Source organism: Ictidomys tridecemlineatus, chromosome 1, assembly GCF_052094955.1.
Source record: "Ictidomys tridecemlineatus isolate mIctTri1 chromosome 1, mIctTri1.hap1, whole genome shotgun sequence".
NCBI classification, from domain to species: Eukaryota; Metazoa; Chordata; class Mammalia; order Rodentia; family Sciuridae; genus Ictidomys; species Ictidomys tridecemlineatus.
Genome location: NC_135477.1, coordinates 181,404,401 through 181,430,384, shown reverse-complemented (window position 1 = coordinate 181,430,384; position 25,984 = coordinate 181,404,401). Strand labels below are relative to the sequence as shown.

At 51.8% G+C, this 25,984-nt stretch overlaps 1 protein-coding gene across 1 annotated transcript in view; it reads left to right on the top strand.

The window, feature by feature from the left end:
• The window catches only part of Stk10 (serine/threonine kinase 10), a 110,021-nt gene that overhangs the window by 41,776 nt on the left and 42,261 nt on the right, over positions 1 to 25,984 (top strand). The window contains exons 3-4 of the mRNA XM_013362337.4: positions 4,024 to 4,072; positions 8,734 to 8,883. Of these exons, the coding sequence (XP_013217791.1) occupies positions 4,024 to 4,072; positions 8,734 to 8,883 (199 nt within the window). The remainder of the gene's footprint in view (positions 1 to 4,023; positions 4,073 to 8,733; positions 8,884 to 25,984) is intronic.

Genomic DNA, 25,984 nt, shown 5'->3' with positions numbered 1-25,984 from the left:
TAAACCACAGATAAGTCCCTTTATTTATTTATTTTTACATGGTGCTGAGGATCGAACCCACGTGTGAGGCAGGTGCTCTACCACTGAGCCCCAGTCCCAGCCCCAGCCCTGTTGAGTATTTTTGAATCCCTTGCAGTGCTCCACCCTCCCCCTGTCTGCTCTTCATGCCACCCTGCCTCTGCTCTTGCTGGGCTCTGCCTGCCCTGTCCTTGCCTTTCAAACACCCAGCCTGGATGTGCCTCTTCCAGGAAGCTGTTTGCCTTCTGTTTGCACAGGCCTCTGGGTAGCAGTCAATGGGTGCCTACACCACTCCTTTCCACATCCTCCTCTGCTGTGGTCTTGGGAAGAGGTCTGTTTCCTCCTGGGTCCCCGGCACCTGGGTTTGTCACAGACTAGGAGCTCAGTGTTTATTGATCCAGTACTACTTTGTGGGCTCTGCTTTGCCTAGCAGTGTGGGGCTTCTGAGGGACACTCAGTTGATACTTGTTGATGCATTAAACTGACCACAGACCTCAGTTCTCCAGGCCCTGAGAAAGCCCTGAGCACCACAACAGTCGAACACGTTGATTGAATAAAGTGTGTCAGATACATAGAAGTAGAGCTTGCAGTCGTTCGAGTGCGAAAACTCCCATTCTGTTTATTAAGCATGCGATTTAAGACCTTCCCCAAGGCATTGAGATTATTAGCTTATTTGCATATATTACTATCATTATTGTGGTCACCTCTCCATATAGTTGGGGGACTGGTTCAGGATCCCATGGGTGCCAAAGCCTACAGATGCTCAAGATCCTTACATAAAACTGCCCAGTGTTTGCATAGAACGTACACATCTCTCCCGGGTGCTTTAAACCCTCTCTGGATTACCTGGACCACCTAATACAAGGCCAGCGAGCGATGTGTGAGAAGTTGTTAATCCGAGTTACTAATGAGGACAATAAAGAGCTCTTTGTGTGTTTAGTACAGGTGCATTTTTTCCCTGAGATTTTTTTTTCCTTTTTAATCTGAAATTGGTGGATTCATGGCCGCAGAATCCATAGACAAGAAAGGCCAACTGCTTTATTTATTCTATGGAGATTATTATTTTTTACTAATGAAATCCCACGTGTTTCTGTGGAAACTTGATGAGTTCGTTCATAACGCTAGTGCCTGCTGCCCTGGGACACCAAGTTGAAGGTCAAAGACCCACCTGCTGAAAGGAGTGAGGCATGAGAATCAAACCAAAGCCAAGGTCTGACTTCACGCTTTGCTCTGAGCTTCCCAGCAGCCAAGGCCAAAATAAGAAAAGGGAAGCAGGTTTTCAGAATGTGCCATCTTTCCTGGAAAGGCTGGGGCCGGGGGATGTTGGGTAAGGGTGTTGTGCAAGGGACAGTGTCACTGGAAGATGCAGGACCGCCTGGTTCTGCATCTTATACTGACTCTCCTTGCTGCTGAGGGAGGGTTGACAGGTTGTCCTTCTGGGCAAGTGCGGGCCTGAGAGCCCGCTGTGGTTTAGAGATCCAGCCTCCATGCTGGGCTCCCCTGCTGGGAACTCACTCACCTGGGGGCAGAGATTAGTGCCGCTTTGCCGGTGAGGAAACAGACTCAGGGAGATGGACTTATCCAAGGTCACCCAGTCATTTAAGTGACACTGTGGGAGCTGAACCTGTCTGGTGCCATTTCCTTTTTGATGACTGAGTTAGAGGAGACGGCCACATAGCAAAATGGGTCTGTTGATTTTAAGCACCACCTTGTCCGACCCCCATCCAGGCTCCTCACCGGGTCTGGGTCAGGTCTGGGGATGGAGCTTCAAGACCTGCAGGGATTCAGTGGGCCCGCCCACGAGTGCTTGCTCCTGTTGGCATTTTTCTGGGTGAGAGGAGAGGGGACAGCTTTCATGGAGTTTCAAAAAGCAAAGCAGAAACAAACAGAAAAATTAAAAGGGCCCGCCTGAGCGGCAGGAAGGAGCCACAGGACGTACCGAAGTGACGGAGCCCCAGTCGGGCCAGGCACCCAGTGAGCCCAGACGAGCTCCTGCTCCCGGGAGGGTCAGGACACCTCCGTCCCACCCTGCAGTCACTGGGCCATTGAGTGTCCCTGCGTGGTGACGAGTGTCACTCTTTTCCACCGCTGCCTTTACAGCTGCTGTTTTAAGTGGTTAGTTTCTTGTCCCTCCTTGTGCAGCTGAGAGTCCCTCAAAGGCGTGACATGCTGTGCCTGGCGAGGCTCGAGGCGAGGCGCGAGGCCACACCCAGGCACTCTGCCGGCCCCTGGGACGGAAGCCAGGCTGGCTGGGGGCGTGAGTGACTCCGGGAAGGAGGCGCCTGTCCCCAGGTGCACACGTTAGCAAGAGACCACACGTCTCTGGTGACTTCTGTGGGAGGGTGGCAGGTCACTGTCAGCTTAGAGAGAAGTCATGGGAAGCTGAGGTCAGCCCTGATGTTGAAGGCCAGGCAGGGCCAGCAGCCCGAGGCCCTCAGAGGACCTGCCGCCTCCCCGGTGGGCACCCCCTTGCCGCTCTGGGTCCTGGCACACAGTGCTCCTGGCACCCTGGCAGGACCAGGCTGTCCTGCTACTCCTGAACCCCGGCACCTTGTCCCCTGGCCCCTGTTTGACCTCTTTGGTTTCTTGTGTCCCAGCGTGGCTTCTCCCACACACCCAGCGGCTGCCGTCGACCTCCTGCAACGAGGAGACAGGCTCAGGGGGACAAAGTGACTGACTGGCTCTGTCTCCGCTGAGCTGAGCTGCAGGCACTGGGAGTCGGAGGCCAAAAGGGGATTCTGGGAGTCAGAGGCCAGGAGGGGACTCTGGGAGTCAGAGGCCAGGAGGGGACTCTCGGAGGCTTGGGGTCCTGGCACTATGCCCATGGAAGGAAGAGGAGAGGGCATCTCTGCACTTAGGAGCCCAAGTGCCCAGGAGACTGAAGATGAGTGTGGACCAGGAAGGAGGGCCCTGGGCTGCTGCCCACGTTTAGTGACAGGAAGCCCCTGAAAGGCCAGCCATACCCTGGAGTCCAGCCCCCACCAGACCCCGTGGCCACCCCTGAAGTCCTGGCCACTCCTCCCTCCTCTGTGGAGGCCCCCACCAGCCCCTGTGGCCACTCCTCCTTCCCTGGCTGGAGGGCTGACCTGAGTCCAGTTGGGTCATGCTGAGGGCTGCTTTCCTGTTTAGAGAGTGGACCTCCTTGACCTACCGGGCAGGTCTGCCTCCGCTGAGCTGAGCTGCAGGCACTGGGAGTCAGAGGCCAGGGGGAACCCTGGGAGTCGGAGGCCAGGAGGGGACTCTGGGAGTCGGAGGCCAAGGGGGGACCCTGGGAGTCGGAGGCCAGGAGGAGACTCTGGGAGGCTGGGGGTCCTGGCACTCTGCAGGAAGGAAGAGAAGAGGACATCTCTTCACTTAGGAGCCCAAGTGCCCAGGAGACTGAAGATGAGTGTGGACTGGGAGGGCAGCTGCCCACGGCCTGTGTCACTGGGATTGTCCTTCCTTGTCCCCTGCACTAGGCTGGGAGCCTTTCCCTGCTTGGGTGGGTGACGGGGAGGAATGAGTGGCCTGGGGCTGGAGCCTGCGTTCTCTCCAGGGCCTGGCACTGAACCGTCCATGTGGCCGTGGTCAGGCCTGTCCGTTGCGAGCCTTGGTTTCTCCGTCTGAGCTGAGCCCCGAGGCCCTGATGCTCTGGTCTTCTGGGTTGGCGAGGGCTGGGCTCCGGGGGTTGGACAGGGCAAGAGACAGTTGCTGGCCCTGGGAGGACGAGGCTGATCCGGTGAGGGCCGGACAGACCGGGAACCTGGGAGAGGGACAGGCGGGCTCTGGGCTGGCGGGACAGGTCTGGCTGCGAAACCCGTGTCTGCAGCTTTGCGTTCCCGTGGGGACTTCACTTTGCTTTTTCTGGACACTGGAGCTCCCAGGCCCCTCTCAGGCTGCAGCCTCCTGGGAGGGCCGGGGGGGAGGCTGGGGTGGGTCAGCTCCCCCAGGGCTGGCGCGGGCTCCCCTGGGGGGCAGGACGCCCTAAACCCTGCTCACGGTTGTCCTGTCCTGTGCTCTCTGCAGATCATGATCGAGTTCTGCCCCGGGGGAGCGGTGGACGCCATCATGCTGGGTAAGTTGTCCTGGGCCGGGGGGACAAGCTGGGGCTTCTTGGAGAGAATTGTGGGCATCCGTTGGAAGACTAGCCCTTCCCCTTCAAAACCCATGTGTCCTCAAACTGGTCCCTCACCCTCTCAGCTCTCTTGGCTGTGAGCGGGGTGTGGTGCCTCCCTCTCCCACCACACAACACTCTCGGGAGTGAGAATGAGGCAACTTGAGGGGTTCCTTGAAAGTGGGAGGTCACTGTCTGAGTCCATGTTCTGCTGCTATAACAGAATGCCTGAGGCGGGATAATTTATCAAGAACAGAGGTTTATTTGACTCAGGGTTCCAGAGGCTGGAAGTCCAAGAGCTTGGCACAACATCTGGCAAGGGCCGTTTTGTGTGTCATGGTGGTGGAAGGTGGAGGGCTAGAAGGCCTGTGTGAGAGAGAGCAAGAGAGGAGCCATGCTGAGCCCTTATCAGGAATCCCCTTCTGTGACGACCATGCCACGCCATGACAGTGCCATTGGTCCACATGAGAGCGGCACCGTCCAGAGCCCACCTCCCCACACAGTTGCCCTGGGGACCCCATTTCCAGTGCACAGACTTTGGAGGACACACTCAATACTTCGTGTCCACCCATTTGTAAATGCTTACCGGGTCTCGAGGCCCTGGGCCAGCTTGAGCAAATTGGTCATCACCATTACTCTGTGTCCAATCCATAACAAAAATACCCAAGGCTGGTACTTTATAAAGAAAAGAGGTTTCTCAAGCTCACAGTTTTGGCCTCTGGTGAGGAACCTCTGGTGGATGGTGTCACAGTGGGGGGGGGCAGGTGTGGAAGACACCAGGTGGTGATCCAGGAAGCCACAGAGGTCAGGGGACAGCCTGACTCTATTCATGACAGCTTGCTCTTGCAAGAACTCACCCTTTGAGACCAGGTTCACTCCTGCTGAAGGTGGAGCCCCACTTCCTGGTGGCCTCCCACGGGCCCCGCCTCTTGAGGTTCCCCACCTTGCACTAGCACCCAGCCTCCCACCTGTCCAGGAGCTCCTGGGCGGCAGACATGAGAGGGAAGAGGACCTAGGGCAGTGTTACGTGGCCACCGGGTGTGCCCCACTCAGGGTCACTGGGTTCAGGGGTGGAATCCAACAGAATAAAACAATAGTTTATGTGAGTGAGACTTGCTGGGTAATAAGGAGCCAAAATTATCCAAACGGGTTTAGAGGGGGAAAGGGTCGGGGTTTGGGAGGAGTCTATTAGAACAAATAACTGGAAAGTTCAAAGATGCCAGCTTCAGGCACAGCTTGCTCTAGGAGTTTTTAAAGGTGGACAGGGGACTTGGCCTCCTTCTCCAACCCTCCGCCCCCTTCTCATGCCGGTTTTGCTCTTGGTGACAAGGTGGTCACAGGAGCTCAGCCATCCTATCTGAATTCTAAGCAGCAGGATGGAGAAGAGAGGGTAGGACAGTCTCTCCTGCCCACCCGTGCCCTGACTCTCTTGAAAGAGACCTTCTGGAGGCCCCATGTCACACTCCAGTGGCAACTCATTGATATGACAGTGACGCAGAGCTGGAGGGAGGCTGGGGAGGTGGGTTTGAAGCAGATGCTGAATGTTCTGCTACCAAGACAGAGGGAGGGGGAAGCACTCTCCGCCGTCCCCTGGTGAAGTCTGTGTGAGGCTGGCGATGGTGGAGGCAGGGAGGCCAGCGGGGGCCACGGGAAGGCCACGTTCCGCCTTGGCCAGGGTGGCTCTTGTCGGTGGCAGCAGCTGGAGTAAGACGGCCCCGACCTCCTGCAGGTGATTGTGGGAGCAGAGACCTCCTATGTCCGGGACTAGCTGTGAGCTGCCCCCCACTGGGCGTTTCCCGCCCTTGGTCCCCCGGTCCACCCGGGCCCTGAAGAGCTGGACCCCGGGCTCGGAGCTGGCCGAGGTCCACTCAGGCTCCTGTTCTCCTAGCCGAGGGCACGGGAGTGGCCTTCTGTGGGATGTGGAGAATGCTCAGGTGGCCGGTCCCCATGTGGCTGCCACACCTTGCCAACCCCGAAATTTGAGCTGGGAACCCTGCTCGGGGGAGGCTGGGGTCGGGGGCCCAGGCCCCGCTGCAGGGCTGCAGTCTGGTGGGTTTAGTGAGCGGGAGGCAGTCCCGTCCTGCTGTGTCATCAGGGCTCCTCTTGAGATTTATTGGACTCAAAAGTCCATGTCTTGTTTGAGTCCAGTTTTATGAGGTTCTAGAAAACGTCCTTGTATGGTAGGAGTCCAGCTTAAGAGGCTCCAGACCAAGGCACAGTGAGAGGGACAACAAGGCAGGGGCCACTTAGGGCCTGGGAGTGGAGGAAAGGTTGGTTTAGAGGAGGCGGGGAGTCACCCACAGGCAGATTGTGACGGGGTGTGTGATACACCGTGTGTCAGACTCACAGAGCTGTGCACCCCCATAAAGCAAAGGTACCCTACGCAGGTCGCACCTGGATGAGCCCATCCCGCCCACCCCGTGGGTTGTATTGAAGACCAGGTGGAAGGAGGCACGGATCCTTAATCTCGTACCTGTTGTATTTTAAGGGCTTAAAAAATGGTGGCACAAACAAACAAAAAAAGATTGTGGCAAAGCTGGTCACCCCAGCAACTCCGGAGGCTGAGGCAGGAGGATCCCAAGTTCAAGGCCAGCCTCAGCAACTTTACAAGTACCTCAGGAACTTAGTGAGACCCTGTCTAAAATAAATAAAAAGGGCTGGGGATAGACTTGGTAGTAAGGAGCCCCTGGGTTCAATCCCCAGTATCAAAAAAAAAAAAAAAAAAGAATGGTGCTGGTTGGCCAGGGTCGTCCTGGTCAGCACCGTCATGGCCTATTATTCCCTGTGTGCTTGGTCAGTAAGTCCAGCACCGGCAAGGCACGCCTCTGCTCTTTTTAAAATAGCTGCTGTGGGCCTTCCAGCCTGGGCTCGGCTCAGAGCCAGCAGAGCACGGCCACCTGCGTACTGTGCCTGAGCCCCTGGTGCCCACCACCATCCTGTTTGACGGGCCAGGCGACAGGCTGCGAGGCCGGCTGACCTGCCAGAAGCCGCACAGCTGACCAGAGGCGGTGCCTGGGATCCACCAGGTCCACCTGGGCTCTGGATCAGGCCTGGCAGGGTCACACAGGTGAAGCCAAGGGCAGGAGAGCAGAGCTCTGTGCACTCCTGGCCACCAGGAGGCGCCAGCAGGGCAGTGTCGGCCAGGGAGTCTGCAGAGCAGGGTCCGGGAGCCCCCAGCGGCCCTCAGCACAGGGTCTTAGCTGGGCCACTCAAGACGGTCGGGGGTCCCCGAGTTTTCTGCCTCCCCCCACCACCTCCACTCAGTCCCACTCTGTCACCCTCCTACCTCGTCCATCAAGTCCAGCATCCTTCCTGGTCTCTGCCTCGGCCAGCTGCCTCCTGGGCCTCCGTGAGGACCTCAGCTGAGCCCGTGCCAGCTCTTCACTGCTCTGGAGGGAATCCTTTTCCTTTTCCCTGTTTGTTTTTGTGCCACCAGGGTTTGGACCAGGCCTCCCATGGCCAGGCAGACTCTGGGCCCCCGAGCTTCGCCCCCAGCCTTTTTCATTTCTTATTTTGAGACAGAGTCTAAATTGCTGAGGGTCTTGCTAAGTTGCCCAGGCTAGCCTCCAACTTGCCATCCTCCGGCCTCAGCCTTCCAAGTTGCTGGGATCACGGTGCCACCACGCCTAGCCTCTGGGGGATTGGTAAATGTGCAGAAGTCAGATGGCATGTCTGCCCTGCTCAGAGCCTAGCATGGGTCCCCCGCTGTATTGTGGATCTCATGCAGCCTCCGAGGCGTGGGCCACAAGCTCCTGCCAGATCAGGCTCTGGCCTCCACCTGCTTCCTGTCCACCCTCCCCTCTGGCTGCACCAGGGCCTTTGCACGGGCTCCTCTTCTTTCTGGGAGTACTCTTCTCACTCCCCACCTGCTGGGCCCGTTCATCCTTTGAACCTCAGAGGGTTCCTGCTGTCTCCAAGCAGAGATGTCTGTAGTGTGTGTGTGTGTGTGTGTGTGTGTGTGTGTGTGTGTGTGCGCGCGCCTGACAGAGTGCGTGTGAGTGTGTCCCCAAGAGTCCACGGGTGGAAACCCAGTCCCCAGACAGCGTTGATGCCACTGGAGCTGGGGCCCTGGGGAGGTGACAAGGACGCAGAGTGGCTCTGGAAGAGGAGGAGGAGGAGGAGACCTGGCGCCAGCACCTCACCCTCTCGCCACCTGGCGCCCCCACATAGTGAAGCAGCAGGAGCCCCACCAGATGCCAGCTCCCTGCCCCCCGCCCACTGCTCGGCCTCCTGAACCTTGACCCCAGACAGATAGACGTCTGTTGTCCATCAGCTACCTGGTCCTGGTGCCTGTCATAAGCAGAAGGGGCCTAGGTGGCCGTGTCCTCCGGCCCAGGCTGGTTGCACGAGGCACCTCAACTCTGAAGCCAGACTCTGCTTGACCCTCGGATCCGTGTCTGTCCACCTGTGTGGCCGTCTGAGCCCTGCTCGCCTCCCCTGTACATGGGCACGATGATCGTGCTGCCCGTGGGCTGGTTGTTGAGCACAGGATGTTTGACGGGTTGGTGCCAGGGGGAGCCGGGCCTCAGCGAGGGCACCGTGGAGTGGGTGGCCCTGCTGGTTCTGGTGCCTGGTGTGTGGCCAGGCTCGCGGAGTTGACCGACTGTCTCCTCTGTCCCCAGAGCTGGAACGTGGCCTCACGGAGCCCCAGATCCAGGTGGTCTGCCGCCAGATGCTGGAGGCCCTCAGCTTCCTGCACAGCAAGAGGATCATCCACCGCGACCTGAAGGCGGGCAACGTCCTGATGACCCTCGAGGGAGACATCCGTCTGGGTAAGGGCGGCCGGGTGAGGGTTGGGGTGCCCAGGGCGGGAGAGGCCGAGTGGCCGTGCCTACCTGGGCATCCTGGCTGCAGCTGCCTGCCTGGTCGGGCCTTTGCCGTGGGAGGAAGCTGGGGCTTGGGATCCCCATGGCCTCTGGGATCCGGACTGGCTGTCCCCGCCCAGCCCTGGACCACAGGTTGCGTACTGTCCCCGTCTGCTCATTCTAACCCAGTGGTTCTCAGCTGGGGTGATCTTGCCCCTGGGGATGCTGGGCAGTGTCTGGAGGTAACTCGGGGGTGCTGCTTGCATCCAGTGGGCAGAGGCCAGGGGTGCTGCTGGACAGCCTCTGGAGCACAGGACAAGCCTGTGCCCGCAATGCCAAGATGGCACACTCTGGGCTATACCCTCTGCCCCTCCGGTCTCTAGATGGCCCATAGCTCCCCCTGTAATGCAAAGGCCACCTGGTCGTGTGACTCAGAGAGCCAGGACAAAAGATCCGCACAGGTACGAATGTTTTCCAGAATACTCTTGGCCTTCCGTTGGTTGCCCCCATGACTGCCCCCACGGCCCTCCTCCTGGGGAAGTGGACTTCGAACTCTTCTACCCTTTCCTTTTGCATTGCCACGTGATGCATCTGAAATGCTACTTAAAGTGGAAAAAGTCACAAATTTTATCATTTGATGAAAGACATTTGCTTATCATACAAAGTCCACATAGTACGTGAGGGTCTAAAAGATAGTGCTAGGAATGTCCACTGAATTCTTGTTGGCCCCGGTCAGCATCCCAGATGCCTGCGCATGTCCAGGGGGTGGAAGGGTGTGGGGTGGGCATTGGAGGAAGCTGGTCCTTCCTTCCTTGTATGCTGGACCTCAGCCAGCACCACGTGCCACGGTGTCTCTGAGGTAAGCAGGTCCCCGCGCCTCCACCCCTCAACCCCATGCTCCAGCACAGACCAATGCTGCCCTTCCCCGAGAGGTTACACGGGGTCTTTAAGGACACTTTAACTCTTTCCATAAGGACCTGCGTCACCACGGAGCCCCCAGGACGAGAGCCACAGGGGCAGTAATGAGGTGGGCACACCAGCCATCCCCTGTGTGCTGGCTGAGGGTTCAGAGAGGGCAGGGACCTTCCCTGGTGGCAGAGCTGGCAGGGACAGAGCCAGGGCTGGTCAGGGTTGCTGTCGAGGGGCAGGTGCCGGGGTGGGGAGTGCCAGGGAAGGAGGTCGGACCCCGCCTGGCTGGGGTTGGGGGCTCAAAGAAGCTGTGTTTGGCAAGGAGGCTGATCAGGGAAAGATGGCCACAGGTTTGGCAGGTCAACAAGACGGAGAGGGTGGCCCTGTGGGCAGGAGGAGTGGAGAGGGGAAGCAGGGGGTTGCGGGAGCGTCACACAAACACAACTCCACACAAAGCCCGCGCTGGGTGTCGGGACCGACCAGGCTCTCTGTGTATCATCTCATTTAATCAGCAGTGAGGGCGCCGAGGCCCAGTGAAAACAGGTGCCCAGGATCCTCCCACGAGGGAGAAGTGGCAGGGTGTGGGCTTGGGCACTGCAAGCTGCCAGAGGACCCCCTCATGCCAGGGTTGATGGGGCATGGCCAGGGAGGGGCTGGACTGAGGACGGTGGGGTGGACAGAGTCAAGTATCCTGGCAAATTCAAGAGGCACAGTTAGCCCGGCCTTCCAGAGCGTATCCAGAGGAGGAGGCAGAACAGGGAAGCCCCGGGTTCAGCCAGGTGCAGGGGATGGCCGGAGCAGGGAGCCCAAGGAGGGGTGCAGGGGCCCAGGAAGCTGTGCCGCTGCCCGCCGTGTCCTGCCCCACCCCCACCCTGGACACCCTGAACCTGGACGGCGGTGGCAACTGAGCAGGCTCCAGGATCCCACTGCAACCCGGGGAGCTGGGCCGAGGCACCTCAGTGGGTCTCAGCCACCTAGCATGACAGCTGGGACAGCCAGGAAGCCAGTGAGGGGGGAAGGACAGTCCAGGGAGAGTCCAGTGTGTATCACAGTGAGTGCTGGGCCCTGGGCGTGGTGGGGACGCCTGCCGAGGCCCGGGACATCCTCCCGGCACAGCCTGCGGTGGCAGAGGGGGCGGCCTGGGAGACTGGGTGTCCTCTGCTGGCCTCTGGAGCCCCCACCACTACCCTGTGCCATGTGCCTTTATGAACTCAAGTACATGTGAGCGACGGTCAGCAGCTCTGTCCCCAGCAGGGCCTGGGTCTCTCTGCAGAGTCGGTGAGCTGCTCAGGCGCTGGCTCTGCCACTCTGCTGTGTGGTCTGTGGAAACATGCTTAGCCTCTCTGGCCTGTAGCATGGGCACGGCAGCAGAGCCCCCACACAGGGTGTGACGGTGGGGTGAAGCTAGAGTCCCTCACTGGAGGCTGGCCCTCAGGCTCACCCTCTGCTGCTGGGCACTCCGCGTCTTCCTCTGCTGGGGTTTTAGGTTTCTTCCCAGATGCCTGTGGCCATTGCCAGGCGTAGCCAGGCTCAGTGCTGGGCTGGCTGGAGGGATCCTTCCTGCAGGGAGAGGCCGGGGAGGGCTGACGGCCCCAGGCACGTCACGGGCAGAGTAGTGGGCGAGGGCTTGGTGGCCCCGCACATCCAGCAGGCCCAGCGCGTCCTAGATGCCCAGTGCGTGAGGTTCCCTCCTGGGCCGAGGAGCAGCTCCAAGCCTCTGCTGTCAGCCGGTGGCCCCCATCTCCAGACACCCTTATTCTTTGCTCAAGAGCTCCTTCTGCAGATGGGAGGTCTTTCAGCGGGTCTTTTAGGCTGCAGCTAAAGCTCCAAGGGCCCTGCCTGAGCCCGGAGCCAGTGGGTACTCAGCAGTGAAGAGTCGCTCCAGCGTGAGCTTGGCTCTGCAAGCTTTGTGCTTACCTCAGAGTCCCTGACGTGCAGTGGGCCAGTCGGAGCCGGTCACCTTCACTTAGGCCAGCGTCCCCAGTCCTGCTGCAGTGGGCTGGGTCCTGGTTCTCCCTCTGTATAGAGAGCTGGAGGGGGCATGTTCCAAGACCCCCATGGATACCTGGAATCTGGTCAGCACCAAACCCTAGTACTCTGTGTACCTTCTACATAAGGGTGATTTATAAATTAGACATAGTAAGAAATTAACCACAATATTAAAATAGGAGTTACAACAATATGCTGTGATCTGGGCACAGGGGCACATGCCTGTAGTCTCAGTGACTCACAAGCCTGAGGCAGGAGGACCGCAAGTTCAAGGCCAGCCTCAGCAATTTAGTAAGGACCGAAGAGATTTAGTGAGACCCTGTCTCTAAATTAAAAATAAATAAAATAGGCTGGAATGTGGGTCTGAAGTTAAGCTGCCATCGGTTCAATCCCCAGTGCCGAAAAGAAAACCCAAACCAGCAAGCATGCTGTGTAAGGCTATGTGGTGTGGTGTGGACTTTCTCTCTGCAATGAGTTGAGGCAGAATAACCTCTTCATTGGCTTGTGAGCAGCCACATGAGGAGCACCATGAGAAGGAAACTGCAGCTAAGGGGACCGCGAGGCCACCACGCACCACACCAGCGTTCCATGTGTGCAAACCCGTTTGATCCTCAGAGGCCACTGATAACGTTTTACAGAGTGGGTATTTGGGACCTAGAGAGGTCAATTCACTTGGTTAATGTCACACAGCCAGCACGAGGAACAGCTAGGGTCCACAGCAAGGCATCGGACCCCAGAGCTGCTTAGCCACCGCCTCTTGTGGTGGCAAATGGTAAAAGCCACCTCCTATGGCTGCAGGCAGACAGGGGAATGGGGCACACTGGGTTCCCTATTGGCAAGAGGATGGAACCCAGATATGGTGGGCTCCCTGGAGAGCTGGGAATAGGAACCAGGCTCCATCAGGGCTCTTCAGGCTGCCTTTCCGTGCACATCTTTGGGCTCTCAGACCAACCCCTCTCCTGGAAGCTGGGTCTTTTTTTTTTTTTTCTTTCTCAATGGTATTTTATTTTATTTTTTTTACTTTTAGAAATCTATTTGATTATAAATGCATTATCACAAAATACCAATTAAAACAAAAAAATACACCCATATGTAATCTACAGGTGACTCTAAAGACACAGGTGGACTGAGAACAAAAGGCTGTACGATTGCTACATGAAAGGGCTGGAGTTGTGGCTCAGCGGTAGAGCGCTCACCTCACACGTGTGAGGCCCTGGGTTTGATACTCAGCACCATATAAAGATAAATAAATGAATAAATAAATAAAGGTGTTGTGTCCACCTAAAATTAAATATATATACATATATATACACAGAAAAATAAATAATTGTCCACCTACAATTATATATAAAAAAATAAAAATAAACGTATCAGCAAAAGAAAGCTGGGGGACTGGGGAATACAGCTCAGTTGGTAGAGTTCTTACCTCGAATGCACAAGGCCCTGAGTTCAATCCCCAGCACCACACACACTCACTCACACACACTCACATACACAAAGCTGGGGTGGCAAATCATGGTATGTGAATCAGGTTTCAGGTATTTTTAAATTTAGTGACCGAGTCTCATTTTAAAGCAAAAAGGCATATGAGATAAAATGTATTTTATGTTAACAAAACTTTGAAAAGAGGAAAAGGATAATAATACATAAAGATAAAAGGGAGCTTTCCCTAGGACACTGCAACCAGAGGAGATTCACTTGAAACTCATACCATACTTCCAAAATATAAAAAGATAAGATGGTGAGAATTCAATAAAGAAATAAAAAGCAACACTTTAATACTGAGACTGCAATTCCCACTTACTGTAAAGAAAAATAAACTCATAACAAAATGGTAACCTCCAAACAGATGACTTTGAAAAACATTTTAAACCAGTTAGACTTATACACTCAAGCTCTGAATAGCAAAGGGAATATTATACTGGATAGACCAACTTGTAGGGAATAAAACAAAGGTTACTAGATATGAAATATTAAAGTTATTTTGTAAACATCATAGAATCTAATTAGAAACCAAAAGTGGAAGGGAAGTTCAAAAATCCATAAATGTGCAAATTGATTGAACACTTTTGAACATGGTCTTTTTCAAGAATTGAAAGATAAAAGGAAAAGGTATTTCGATTGTTTTTTTTGTTTGTTTCAATTTGATTGATTTCAGTTCTGATTTTGATTATTTCCTGTCTTTTACTGCTTTTGGTTTTGGTTTGTTCTTTTTCTAGGGCTTTCAGATGTAATATTAGGTTATTTCTATCCTTTTAATGAATGAGCTCAATTCAATCAACTTTCCTCTTAGCACTGCCTTTTTTTTTTTAAAGAGAGAGAGAGAGAGAGAGAGAGAATTTTTTTTATATATTTATTTTTTAGTTCTCGGCGGACACAACATCTTTGTTTGTATGTGGTGCTGAGGATCGAACCCGGCTGCACGCATGCCAGGCGAGCGCGCTACCGCTTGAGCCACATCCCCAGCTCCAGCACTGCCTTCATAGGGTCTTGGAGAGTTTCCTATGTTTTATCGGTGTTCTCATTTACCTCTAAGTATTTTTTTATTTCATCTCGGATTTCTTCTGTTATCCATTAGTCATTCAGTAGCATACTATTTAGTCTCTAGGTGTTAGAGTAGCTTCTACTTTTTATTTAACATTGATTTCTAATTTTATTCCATTATGATCTGATAGATTTCAAGGTATTATCTCTACTTTTTTGTTTTTTCTAAGAGTTGCTTTGTAGCCTAAGATATGGTCTATTTTAGAGAAGGATCTGTGTGCTGCTGAGAAGAAAGTGTATTCAGTCATGGATGGATGAAATATTCTATATTTATCTATCAAGTCTAAAATATTAATTGTATTTTTTAGTTCTATAGTTTCTTTAGTTTTTGTTTTTCAGGATCTATCTAATAGTGAGAGAGATGTGTTAAAGTCACCCAGTATTATTGTGTTGTAGTCTGTTTAATTCTTGAAATTGAGAATGGTTTGTTTGATGTACTTAGATGCTCCATTGTTTGGGTCATAAATATTTACAATTGTTAGGTCTTGTTGATGTGTGATTCCTTTAGTATGAAATGTCCTTCTTTGTCCCTTGTGATTAACTTTGGCTTGAAGTCAGCTTTATCTGATATGAGGGTAGAAAGCCCTGCTTGTTTACAAGATCCATGTGAATGATAAAATTTCCCCCATCTTTTTATCTTCAGTCTGTTTAAGTCTTTGCCTATGAGGTGAGTCTCTTGGAGATAGCATATTGTTGGGTCTTATTTTTTAATCCAATCAGCAAGTCTATATCTTTTGTTTGATGAGTTTAGGCCATTTACATTCAACATTATTATTGAGAAATGATTTTTATTCCCTGTCATTTTAATTTATTTCTGGCTTTTAATTTGAATTAGTTTTTCCTTTGATTGACTATTCTCCTAGTGTAGTTCCTTCCTTTGCTAGTTTTCACTTTTATTTTTAATTTCTTCTTCATGAAATATCTTATTCAGCATGTTCTGTAGTGCAGGCTTTCTAGTTTTAAACTTTTGTTTATCATGGAAGGTTTTTATTTCAAGATCATCTGAAGCTTAATTTTGCTGGGTCTACTAGCGTTGCCTAGCATCCATTTTTGTTCAGGGCTTGGTATATATTATTCCAAGACCTCCTAACTTTGAGGGTCTAGATTGAGAAATCAGCTGAGATCCGGATTGGTTTCCCTTTAATTGTGACCTGTCATTTTTCTCTGGAAGCCCTTGAAATTCTAACCTTATTCTGTACATTAGGCAATTTCATAATAATGTGCCTTGGTGTGAGTCAGTTTTAATTTTGGATATTTGGGATTCTGTAAGCCTCCTATATTTGATTTTCCATTTTGTTCTTTAGGTTTGGGAAATTTTCTGTTCTTGTTTCACTGAAAAGATTGTACATTCCTTTACTTTGTATCTCTAAGCCTTCATCTATCCAAATAAATCTTAAACTTGGTCTTTTCAGGTTACCCCATATTTCTTGGAAGTTCTGTTCATGGTCTTTTAATGTCTTTTCTCCATGGTCAACATTCTTCATTGCCTGAAACTCTGGCTTCCAAGTGGTCTAGTCTGTTGGTGATCCTTTCCATTGAATTTTTAATTTGGTTCATTAAATCCTTCATTTCAAGGATTTCTGTGAGTCTCTCTTTATTGAAGTGCTATTTCTTTATTGAAGTGTTGTTTCTCTTCCTGTGATTTCTCTCTGATGTCACTCCTTACATCATCCTTTACTTCGATGTTCAGTTTAATTTTATACATTCTAAGCTCCTTTTCTGATGTTTCTTCCACTGTGGTGTTGATGGATTCTGTTATTGAAATATCTTGGTTTGTTTGGGGTGATTTGTTCCCTTGCTTTTTCATGTTGTTTGTGTGTCTGTCCACCTAACAGTATGGATCTGAGGCAGTAGAGTTTCTACCCTGTGGACTTACAGTGTCCCTGAAGATTTCTGATACCTCACTGTTTAGGGGGAGACAAATAATAACCACCACCATTCAAACAATATACAGCATTAAACCAGATAGTTCCTACTATGATGTCAACAATGTTAATTGTCACTGTAAACAAACAGAAATGATGTAATCAGTTATTGCCCACAATAAAAACAGTAAGTTTGCAAGTGGGCTTACAATTTTGAATGGCAGACAGGGAGAGAGCAGAGGTGATGCAAGATGTGATAGTTATGAGGGAGGAGGGGAGAAGATAGAAGTAAAAACATTAAGGAGGAATCAAAGAACAATAAAGATTGTTAGCAGAAAAAAAGAGAGAATCAAGGGAAACAGATAAGTGAGAGGAAAAAATATAAATAAAATAAAAATTTTAAAAATCAAAAATTAATACAATGCAAAACTGAAATATACTAATCAAACATCCTACTCCCTCCAAAACTTGATCCATGAAAAATAACTGGTTTCAAAAATGCTAGAAATGAGAAAAAAATGTGAATATGTATAAATTTCCATGAACCATTAAGGTCACAATTAAACAGAGAAAAGAAAAAAAGGAGGAAAAATATCTTGATTAAAAGTTGAAGAATTGTTTCCTTTGGGGTTCAAGATTCCCAGCTTCCTTTCTTGGCAGTGGTAGGTGGGGTCCTCTGAGTGTGAGGCTTGCCCCTCCCTCAGGGCGGGGTTGCTGGAGTGACAGAGGAAATCCCATAGGCAGAACTCCTGGAAGCGGGGCTTAGGCCTAGGCAGGCTCCAGGCTCTTCCCTGAATGCCAGCTGGTCTGGAGATATCAAATCAGGCACCTCCAGGACCCAGCAATTGCCCATCCATGTTGGAAGACTGCACCCCAGGATCTCTCATGGGTCCCCCCATGAGATGGAGAAACCAATTAGTCCACCAGGTCACCTGAGCACCTCCTCTTGGGTTTAGTCTCCAAACTCAGTCTCTCCCAACCTGCCCTTTTGAATCCTGGCCAGGTGTATCTCTCCCAGCAAGGTCCTGCAAGCAGTCAGATTGGGAGTGGATGGGTAGAGCCAGGTGGGTTTCTGTGACCAGTTGTCCCCAGTGTAAACCTCTCTCCACGTTTGATTTTCTCCTGGTCACTTAGGCACACTGGATGTCATGCAGCGTGGGTTTGCCAGGCCTGTATTTGGGGCCAGACTCAGGTTTGCCAGGACTGGGCTCTCTCAGCTGCCAGCCCCTGCACTGCGGGCAAAATGGTTCCTTCCTCTGTCCTCTGCGCAGCCCGGGGAGAGATGCGGATTCTTTTGCACAAGGCGATTGTGCAGTGCACCTTTGAGTTTAGTCCGGGTGCCTGTGATCTGTGAACTCCCCCTACCCAGACACACCTCAGGCCTCCAAAAAATGTGGGTTCCTTTAATTCTCCTATCCTTCCCTGCCTGTGCCCGTGGAGGGACCGTTCTGGCTGCTGGCTCTGGCTGGGGCAGCTGTGCTGCTGGGAATTTCTTCCTTATTTTATAAGATGAACCTCCTGAGTCCTTGATCTGCTTGAGAGTCCAGTATTAAATTCCAGTAAAGACTGCCCCCCACCACACTTTTTTCTCTCTCTCGCATCTTCTTACTGAGAAGCTGCCCACCTGCTCTCTTGGTTTCACACCATGGAGCAGCCAGCAAAGCAACCTCCTCTATTCCACCATCTTGAAACCCCCTCAACTCTGATCTCCTGGAATCTTCTGGCAAGACCTAGCTTTATATTTCCCAGCATCCTCACCAGAAGGAGGAACTGGAAACTCCATTGGAGGTCTGGGTGGAGTGATCCCGGAAATGGCTCTGACTCCTTCCACCTTGGCTCAGCTGATTGGTCCCTGGACCAGTCAGTCATTGAGGTCCAATGAGGTGGGCTGTTATGATTGGGCCAGCTTGGCTAAGGTGGTGATCCTGGGACCAATCAGTGAGGCCCAGGAAAGAGGCGTCCTCTGACAGGCCCAGCTTGTCCTGGTTGCTCTGGCCTGCAGAGTGGGATCAGGGAACACGTGGAAGTGCCCCACCCTGCACCCCGCGGATCAGTGTGGGGTGGGGAAGATGTTTTTTCAGAGGAAGAGAGGATTTAGACTGGCCAGAGAAAGAAATCATTGTCCCCAAAGACTGGCACAGCTGTGAGAATCACACAGTCCCCAAAGACGGGGAATGAGTGCAGCAAAAAGGGTGTGGTGACCCAGGAGAAGAGGGTCAAAGGAGGCAGTGGGGTCGGAAGCTGTAGATACGGGGAGCAACAGGAAGACCTGTGTTAAGTGCCCACAGGTGTTTAGGGGCCTAAAAAGCTAAAGAAAATAAGAATAGACACATTACCTTGTTAGAGCATCTGGAAGATATTATCCCATCTCACAGCTGACTGGTGGGATCCCCGTGTTATAGGCTCGGAGAGACGAAGCACTGTGTCTGCCGTCTCTCTAGGCCCTCTTCACTTCCCCTCCGGCTCCTGTTGCCATGCCACCCCGGAGGGCAGACCCTCTGTAATTAGCAGAAGCCTCTCTCCTAATGAGCTTGGGAGCATGGGGGTTGCTCTGACCTGGAGGAAGGACTCTCCCAGGATCCCAGGGCCAGGGCAGGGAGCCCTCCCTCCCTCCTGACCCCTGTCCAGGATCAGCAGGTCCCAGCCCTCCTAGGCTTGCTTGCTGGCTTGTACCATGAGGGGCCGGGCTGGTCTCTGACCGCAGGGTGCTGTTGGCCTCTGGATGGGACAGTTCTCACCATGCAGGTACAGCTTCCCTGGCTGCCGCTCACGAGGTGGCAGGGGCACTCTGGTTCACTGTGGCAGTGTAGATTATGACTGCCCACATTTACACCAACCACCCAGTTATCACCAAACCCAGGTGTAGCATCCCACTCCCTGGGGGTGCATGGCACCCCCCTGTTGAGAACCACCTGGAAAGTCTCTCGGATCTGAAGGTGAGCCCTGCCTAGACTGGGCTGTGGGTTAGCCCCGTGAGGCAGACTAGGAGAGGAGGGGGTGCAGGACTGCTTATCGGCGCGGTTCTGCTTTTTACTTTATTTATTTGGTGTTGCTTGGGGCTCAAACCCAGGGCCTTGAGCATGCTAGGTAAGCACTAGTCCCGAGGGTCCCATCCCCAGCCCTAGGGGTTCAGCTTTAATTGCCTGATGTTGAGGGTGATGCTCCTGATTCCTTGGACTCTTTTGCCCGCCTGTGTTCTGTTACTATTGTCATACATCTCACTTCACTGCTTTAGCGGGTGTGGGCGGGTGGGTGTGTATTAGGTAATGCATTTTACATTGTGTATGTAACTTTTTATTCTCATGGTAATGTGTAGTTATATGTTTATAAAGATATGCACAAAGGTGTTCATCACAACAGTAATTGTGATAGCCTTAAGTCAGAGACGATGGGTGTGTGTGTGCAGTAGAGGCTCAATTAAACAGCCCTGGTGTTGTCTTTCAGTTGAGTCTTTTGGCTCCTGAAAATTAAGTTACAGAAAATGGGTTGTTTCCTGGAAAGATGTGATGCGGAGCCAGGCGTGGTGTTGGGCACTGGCAGTGCAGCCGCGGCGACCCAGATGGGAAAGTCATTGGAACCCGATGGGTGGTGTAGCAAGACCCCCTCCCGAAGAGCAAAGGTGGAGGCCAACTGTGAAGGGAAAAGACCGCTGGAGAGATCTGGGTTTCACTTTGATTGTATTTTCTTGAAGTAGCAGATAGAGTTACACTGTTTCCAGGGTTCTGCCTTCTCCTGCTGCCCATCCTGAGCCAAAACTACCTGAGGGCTGGGCGTGTAGCTCTGTGGTGGGGTGTGTGCATGACAGGTTTGACCCCTGACACCAAAAAGCCCTTCTCTGTGAGCTGAGGGTGGGACTCAGTGGTAGAGCATTTGCCTGACATGTGAGGGTCCTGGGTTCAAGCCCCTGTACTGAAAAAAATTATACATATTTATAATTTTTTATAAAAATTATTTATATTATATATACTGAAAAATATAGGTGTGTACATATAGTTTTTTAATTACAAGTACACTGAACATATATAGACTTCTTTGTAATAATTATTCCTTAAAGGGTTTGGCATAATTGTTTGTATAGCATATACATTGTATCAGGGCTGTAAGTAAACCTGGATAGGATTTGAAGAATATGGGCTGACTGTGGGTTGTGTATAAATGATACACTATTTTATATAAGGGACTTAAGCATCCTCACATTTTTGGTGGGAGGATATAGTCCTAAAACCAATAAATAATGTGGAGCTATATATGGCAAACTTGTAGGTGCTTTCTCTCTGTCGATGATTGAGACTTTCTAAACCTATAAATGTTTGATTTTTTAATAAGCAAGATTGTTTTGATAATCAGGAAAAAAAACTCTCACACGCACACAGGCATGAGTGGATGGGCCAATGGCCTGTAGACAGTTTGGAATAATAAGACCCACAAGGAGGACCCTTGATATCGCTCTTAATCAGGTGCCTGAGTCTCCTTGGTGCACAGAAAGGTGGGACCCGCGAGGTGGAAGAGCTAGCAGGTGACCTGCAAGTTCCTTGACCTTGCAGAACTGGGGCTTCCCCATCTGTCGCATGGGGACAGTGATTCTCCCTGCCCTGAAGGGTCACACATAGAAGTGATCTGCCAAGAGACAAAGGAGCAGAGGACATGCTAATCAGTGTGCGGATGGTGAACCTGAGGGTCTGCGCAGTGCTGCCCGTGAACTCGCAGTACACACTGGTTTCTGTAAGATCCATGTACACTTTTTAACATGTTGGGGTCATAGCATGTAGTCAGTTTTCCAGTCTTTACAGTTTTTCTTCATTTTTATATTTTTGTGTGCTGGGGTCACCCTCCTGGCCTGCTGGGCACTGGTCCCCTGAGCTACACAGCCCTTCCTTTTTTTTAAATTCATTTTTTATTTTTAATTGACGCATGGTCAGGGCACATATTCATGGGCACCTGGTGGCATTTCCACATGTCTGTAGGGTATAATGATCGCACTGGGGTAACCGGCCTGTCTATTGACTAGTTCTGTGAGGAACCTTCAGAATCCCCTCTATTACCTATTTTTAAAATGCAGTCAATCACTGTCACCATAGTCTCTCTGTTGTGCTGGAGGGCAGTGGCCGCCCTCCATCCAGCGTCCCTCCCCACCTTCTCAGCCCCTGGTCTCCATGATTCCACTCTCTGCTTTCACAGACCAACATTTTATGTCCACACTTAAGGGAGAAGTCACGCAGCCTCCGTCTTCCCACGCCTGGCTTATTCACTTAGCGTAATGTTCTAGTCTGCTTTTTAAAGTTGGACAGGGTCTGGGCTGGGGATGTGGCTCAAGGGGTAGCGCGCTCGCCTAGTATGCATGCAGCCCGGGTTCGATCCTCAGCAGCACCACATACCAACAAAGATGTTGTGTCCGCCGAGAACTAAGAAAAAATAAATAAATGTTAAAATTCTCTCTCTCTTTCTGTCCCCCTCTCTCACTCTCTCTTTAAAAAAAAAAAATAAAGTTGGACAGGGTCAGCATATTCCCGGGTATGGCTCACTGTACCTCATAAACATGGCTATCTCATGTTCTTCTGCATTCTGTCATGTGCACAGAACAGGCTCCACCTGCAAGAGCCTCACACTGGGTGTCTAGGCTCCCATCATTCTCTCATGGGTGATGCCGAGGGGCCAGGCTGGCTCTTGGCCTCTCTCCATACTCACCCCTCAGAGGAGGACTTGCTGGGGACCTGCAGTGGCCACATCTGTGGCCTTCCCCACAGTCACACCGCTCTCACTCCCCAAGAGGAGCACCAAGCTCTTTCACCACTTCCTGAGTTTTACTTAAGAGAAAAAACAAAAACCCACAAAGCCAAAAACAAGTTACCAAATGCATTTCTGTTTTTTCAATCATAAAAGCAACCTACTCCATCAAAACCATTTCAAGAATAAAAATGCATAAAGTGAAAAATGTAATCCCCCTGCCCCCAGGCACTGCCCCCACCAAAACCCCACTCCCGCAGAGGCAGCCTCCTGGAGTCTGACGTGAGGCTCCAGACCCTTTAGGGCGTGTGTGCGTGCTGTGCACACGGAAGATGCATGGATCTTTCTGTCACATACTTCTGGAACCTCATGCCATGGGTCCACGATTTGCATCACAGTCGGTCCTCTGTGACATGATACAGCATGTTTGAGACAGCGTGTTGCAGATGGACTTCCACATTGGCGTTCCACATGCAGCCCCTCCTTTCCTGGGCTGTGTGTTATTTCATGGCTGGGGCAACACCACTGATCTCAGCACTTGCTGGCAGCCCCGCGACAGTTGCAGTTGTTTCCAATTTGTTGTTCCTCCAGATAATGCTTTATAAGCACCATCTGTGTTATAAATTTCTTGGAGATTTGTTTCCAGAAATAGAATTTCTATCTAACATAGATACACATGTGCACATATATCTCTCTACGTATGTATATGAATATGTGTACATGGCTGTTTATGTATTTGAGGTACTGGGGATTGAACCCAGTGGTGCCCTACCACTGACTTACATCCCCTGTTCTTTTTATTTTAAGACAGGGTCTGACTAAGTTACTGAGGCTGGTCAAACTTATGATCCTCCTGCCTCAGCCTCCTGAGTAGTGGGGATCACAGATATGAGCCACCATGACCATCTCAAACGTTTTTTTAAATCCAAGATTTTTTTTTTTTTTAACACAGTGCTCCCTCCTTATCCATGGAGAATATGGTCCAGGATCCCCAGGGGATGTGTGAAACTGCAGATAATACCAACTTGTACATACATATTTATGTAAAGTTTAATTTGTAAATTAGGCTCAGTAAGAGATGAGCAACCATAATAATGAAATAGAGCAATTACCACACTATGCTGAAATGAAAGTTATTTAAAACTTTGGACTTGCTCATTTCTAGAATTTTCCATGTAGTATCTTCAGACTGTGGCTGTTGGCAGGTAATAGAAATGTGAATGGGGCCCCTGTGAGCCAAGGTGACCAGGCCACACATCTGCAGGCACCTCCGCTCCAGATGTGTGGCCCCGCGCAGCTGTGAGAAGCGCAGGACCAAGGCTCCACCGGCAGCCCCTGGTCCCCTGCCTTTCCCTGATTCATTTTCAAACAGGAGGCGGAGAGGGAGGGTTAAAAACGCCTTCTGCAAGGCCCAGGGCAGCACCGCCTCTGGGGACTCAGGATTGGGCCACCCCACCCCGGGGACAGCAGGGCCCTGGGGGGAAGGCCGCCCCACCCTCCTTCCCAGGCGGAAGGGGAAGTGGCAGTCACCCAGAAAGTTGGCCAGCTGTGTCAGGGAGGCCCAGGGGAGCAGCTGTCACTGTGAAAGTCTGCAGTTTCTGGTTTTCCTCTCCCTCCTTGGGAAGGGGTTGGCAGGGCCCTTAGGGAGGGTGGCAGCTTCTGGGGCTTCACCCTGGGCCTGGGCAGTCAGTGATCCCAAGGGGTTTCCTGGACTGGGACCAGGTGCCAGCCATGTTGCCGGGGAGCCGGGTTCCCACAGGCAGGGCTGGCCAGCAGGCGGGAAGAGCTGGCCCCTATTCTTACCCAGGGGGCCTAGAGGGATCCTGTGGGCCAGCAGCCCAGCTGGTTCTCACCTGGAGTCCTGGCCTTCACCTCCTGGGCCCTCCAGCCAACTTGTGGCCACACTAAGCCCCAGTTCCTCTGCCCAGAGTGTCTCCCCATCTTGCTGTCCTCTCTAGACCAGCCTCCATGGCACAGCAGCCTCCGCCCCACCCCCAGGAGTCCACCCTGAAGGTCAAGGGCTTGTTTCTACTCCGGGAGAGGGAGACCTTCCTCAGGGTCAGCTCTGCACCAGAACAGGGCCTGGCACAGGACAGGGTTGAGCTCATCGCTGCTGAATGAATGAATTTGTCGCAGGGGCCGGGCCCTCCTCCCTCCCTGACCACATTCTGAGGTCACCCCTCTAGGTCCGCCTGCCCATCCTTCTATCACCTCACACGTCTGTGTGTGACTGGTTGCTTCTCTGCTCTCTTCTTTAAACTGTGAGCACCCAGAGCCACGGGCATGGCTTGCCTGGGGTCCTCCCTGCATCCTCTGCACCTCGCCTATGTCTGGCATGGGGTGGGGGGTGTTTGGCGAGTGCCCAAGTGGACCCAGGGAAGGACAGCAAGGCCACACCCAGTTCCCTCATGTTCAGGCCCAGGCTGGGGGCACCTGCTCTCTCCGGCTCTGCCCCCATGGAAGCTCTGGACACAGCAGCTACCAGCTGTGCTGGGAGGCTGCGCACCTCCAGGGTGAGGCCCAGGCTCCCAGCGCTGTTTCCGGGCACAGGGCACCAGGCACAGGGCACCTGCAGCATCTGTTCTCAGCGCGATTGCTCCTGAACCTGCTGTCCGTCAAGATGGAACTCTGCCCCCAAGGCAGGAGCTGGGGGATATTTTTCTCTCTGGATTCTTCTCTTTACAGTGAGCATGTGAAGGAAGCTTAAGTATGTTTAAAATTTTTTTATGTACTTGGTTTTGAGCCAGGGCCTCTGGGAGCTGCCCTGGATGGCCCCGGACTCCTGGGCCCAGACGTCTCCATCCTCCGAGAGCCAGGTCCACAGGTGTGCACCAGGGCCCCGCGCTGTCGGTTTATTTCCTGTTAATTCTGAGATTCAGACTGTTCGTCATGCAGAGTTATGGAATTCAGAGCGTGGAAGGAGCCTCGCTTAGTCTCACCACTGACACTCCACCGATTTAACAGTCTGGTGCATTTCCTCCAAGTTGATTCAATGTGTATTTCTGTCCTTTTTCTGGGGCACGGTTCTGACCATACGTTGGCATTTCTCTTTTCCTAACGTAACCTTTTAATATAAATATAAATCGGCAAATATCTCAAAAATATTTCTATTAGCCAAGCGTGGTGGTGCATGCCTGTTATCCCAGTGACTTGGGAAGCTGACACAGGAGGATTGCAAGTTTGGGGCCAGCTTCAGCAATTTATCGAGGCCCTCAGCAACTTAGCAAGACCCTGTCTCAAAATTTATAAATGGGCTGGGCTGGGGATGTGGCTCAGTGGTGAAGTGCCCTGGGTTCAATCCCCGGTACCAAAAAAAAAAAAAAAAAAAATTACGTTAAAAACACTTGAAAACTAACTTTAGTGCCTACAGACAATTCCTACATATGGGGTTGCAGTGCTTTTTTTTTTTTATTTGTTATCCATTATCTTTCTCACCTCTCCTAATTTCCCACTCTGTTTTGCTCTGTGTGTGTTTGTGTGATAGACATGTGACTTTGGGGAGGTTTATTTGCCTTTTGGAAAAAGCAGGATATATTATATATATATAAATGTTGTGGTTTCTTATTCGTTTGTGATGGGTTTTCGCTGTGTTGCTCAGGCTGGCCTGGAACTCGTGCCTCAGCCTCCCAAGAAGCTGGGACCAAGGTGCACTCCACCATGTGGGGCTTCTCAAAAGCTTTTCAAATTATCACCGTGGGTGGGGATGTGGTTCAGAGGTGGTGATTGTGTCATATGCAGGAGGCCCAGCATCACACCACACCCCCCAACACACACACAGAGTTAAATGATTCTGTTTGTTTTAGTTTTCCTTGATGTACATTGTAATTTTTTTTGTATTGGGATCATTTCCTTAGATAGATGACTTCATTTGGAATTACTGGTTCAAAAAAATATGGGTGTTTTAAAGACTCTTGTTATTTATTGCAGTTGCTTTCCTACGGGTCTTTTCCAGTCTACACTCTTTTTGGCCAGTTGAAAGGTCCCATCTAAGTATATTTTTACAGCAGCATGTATTATTTATTATATTTATAATGATA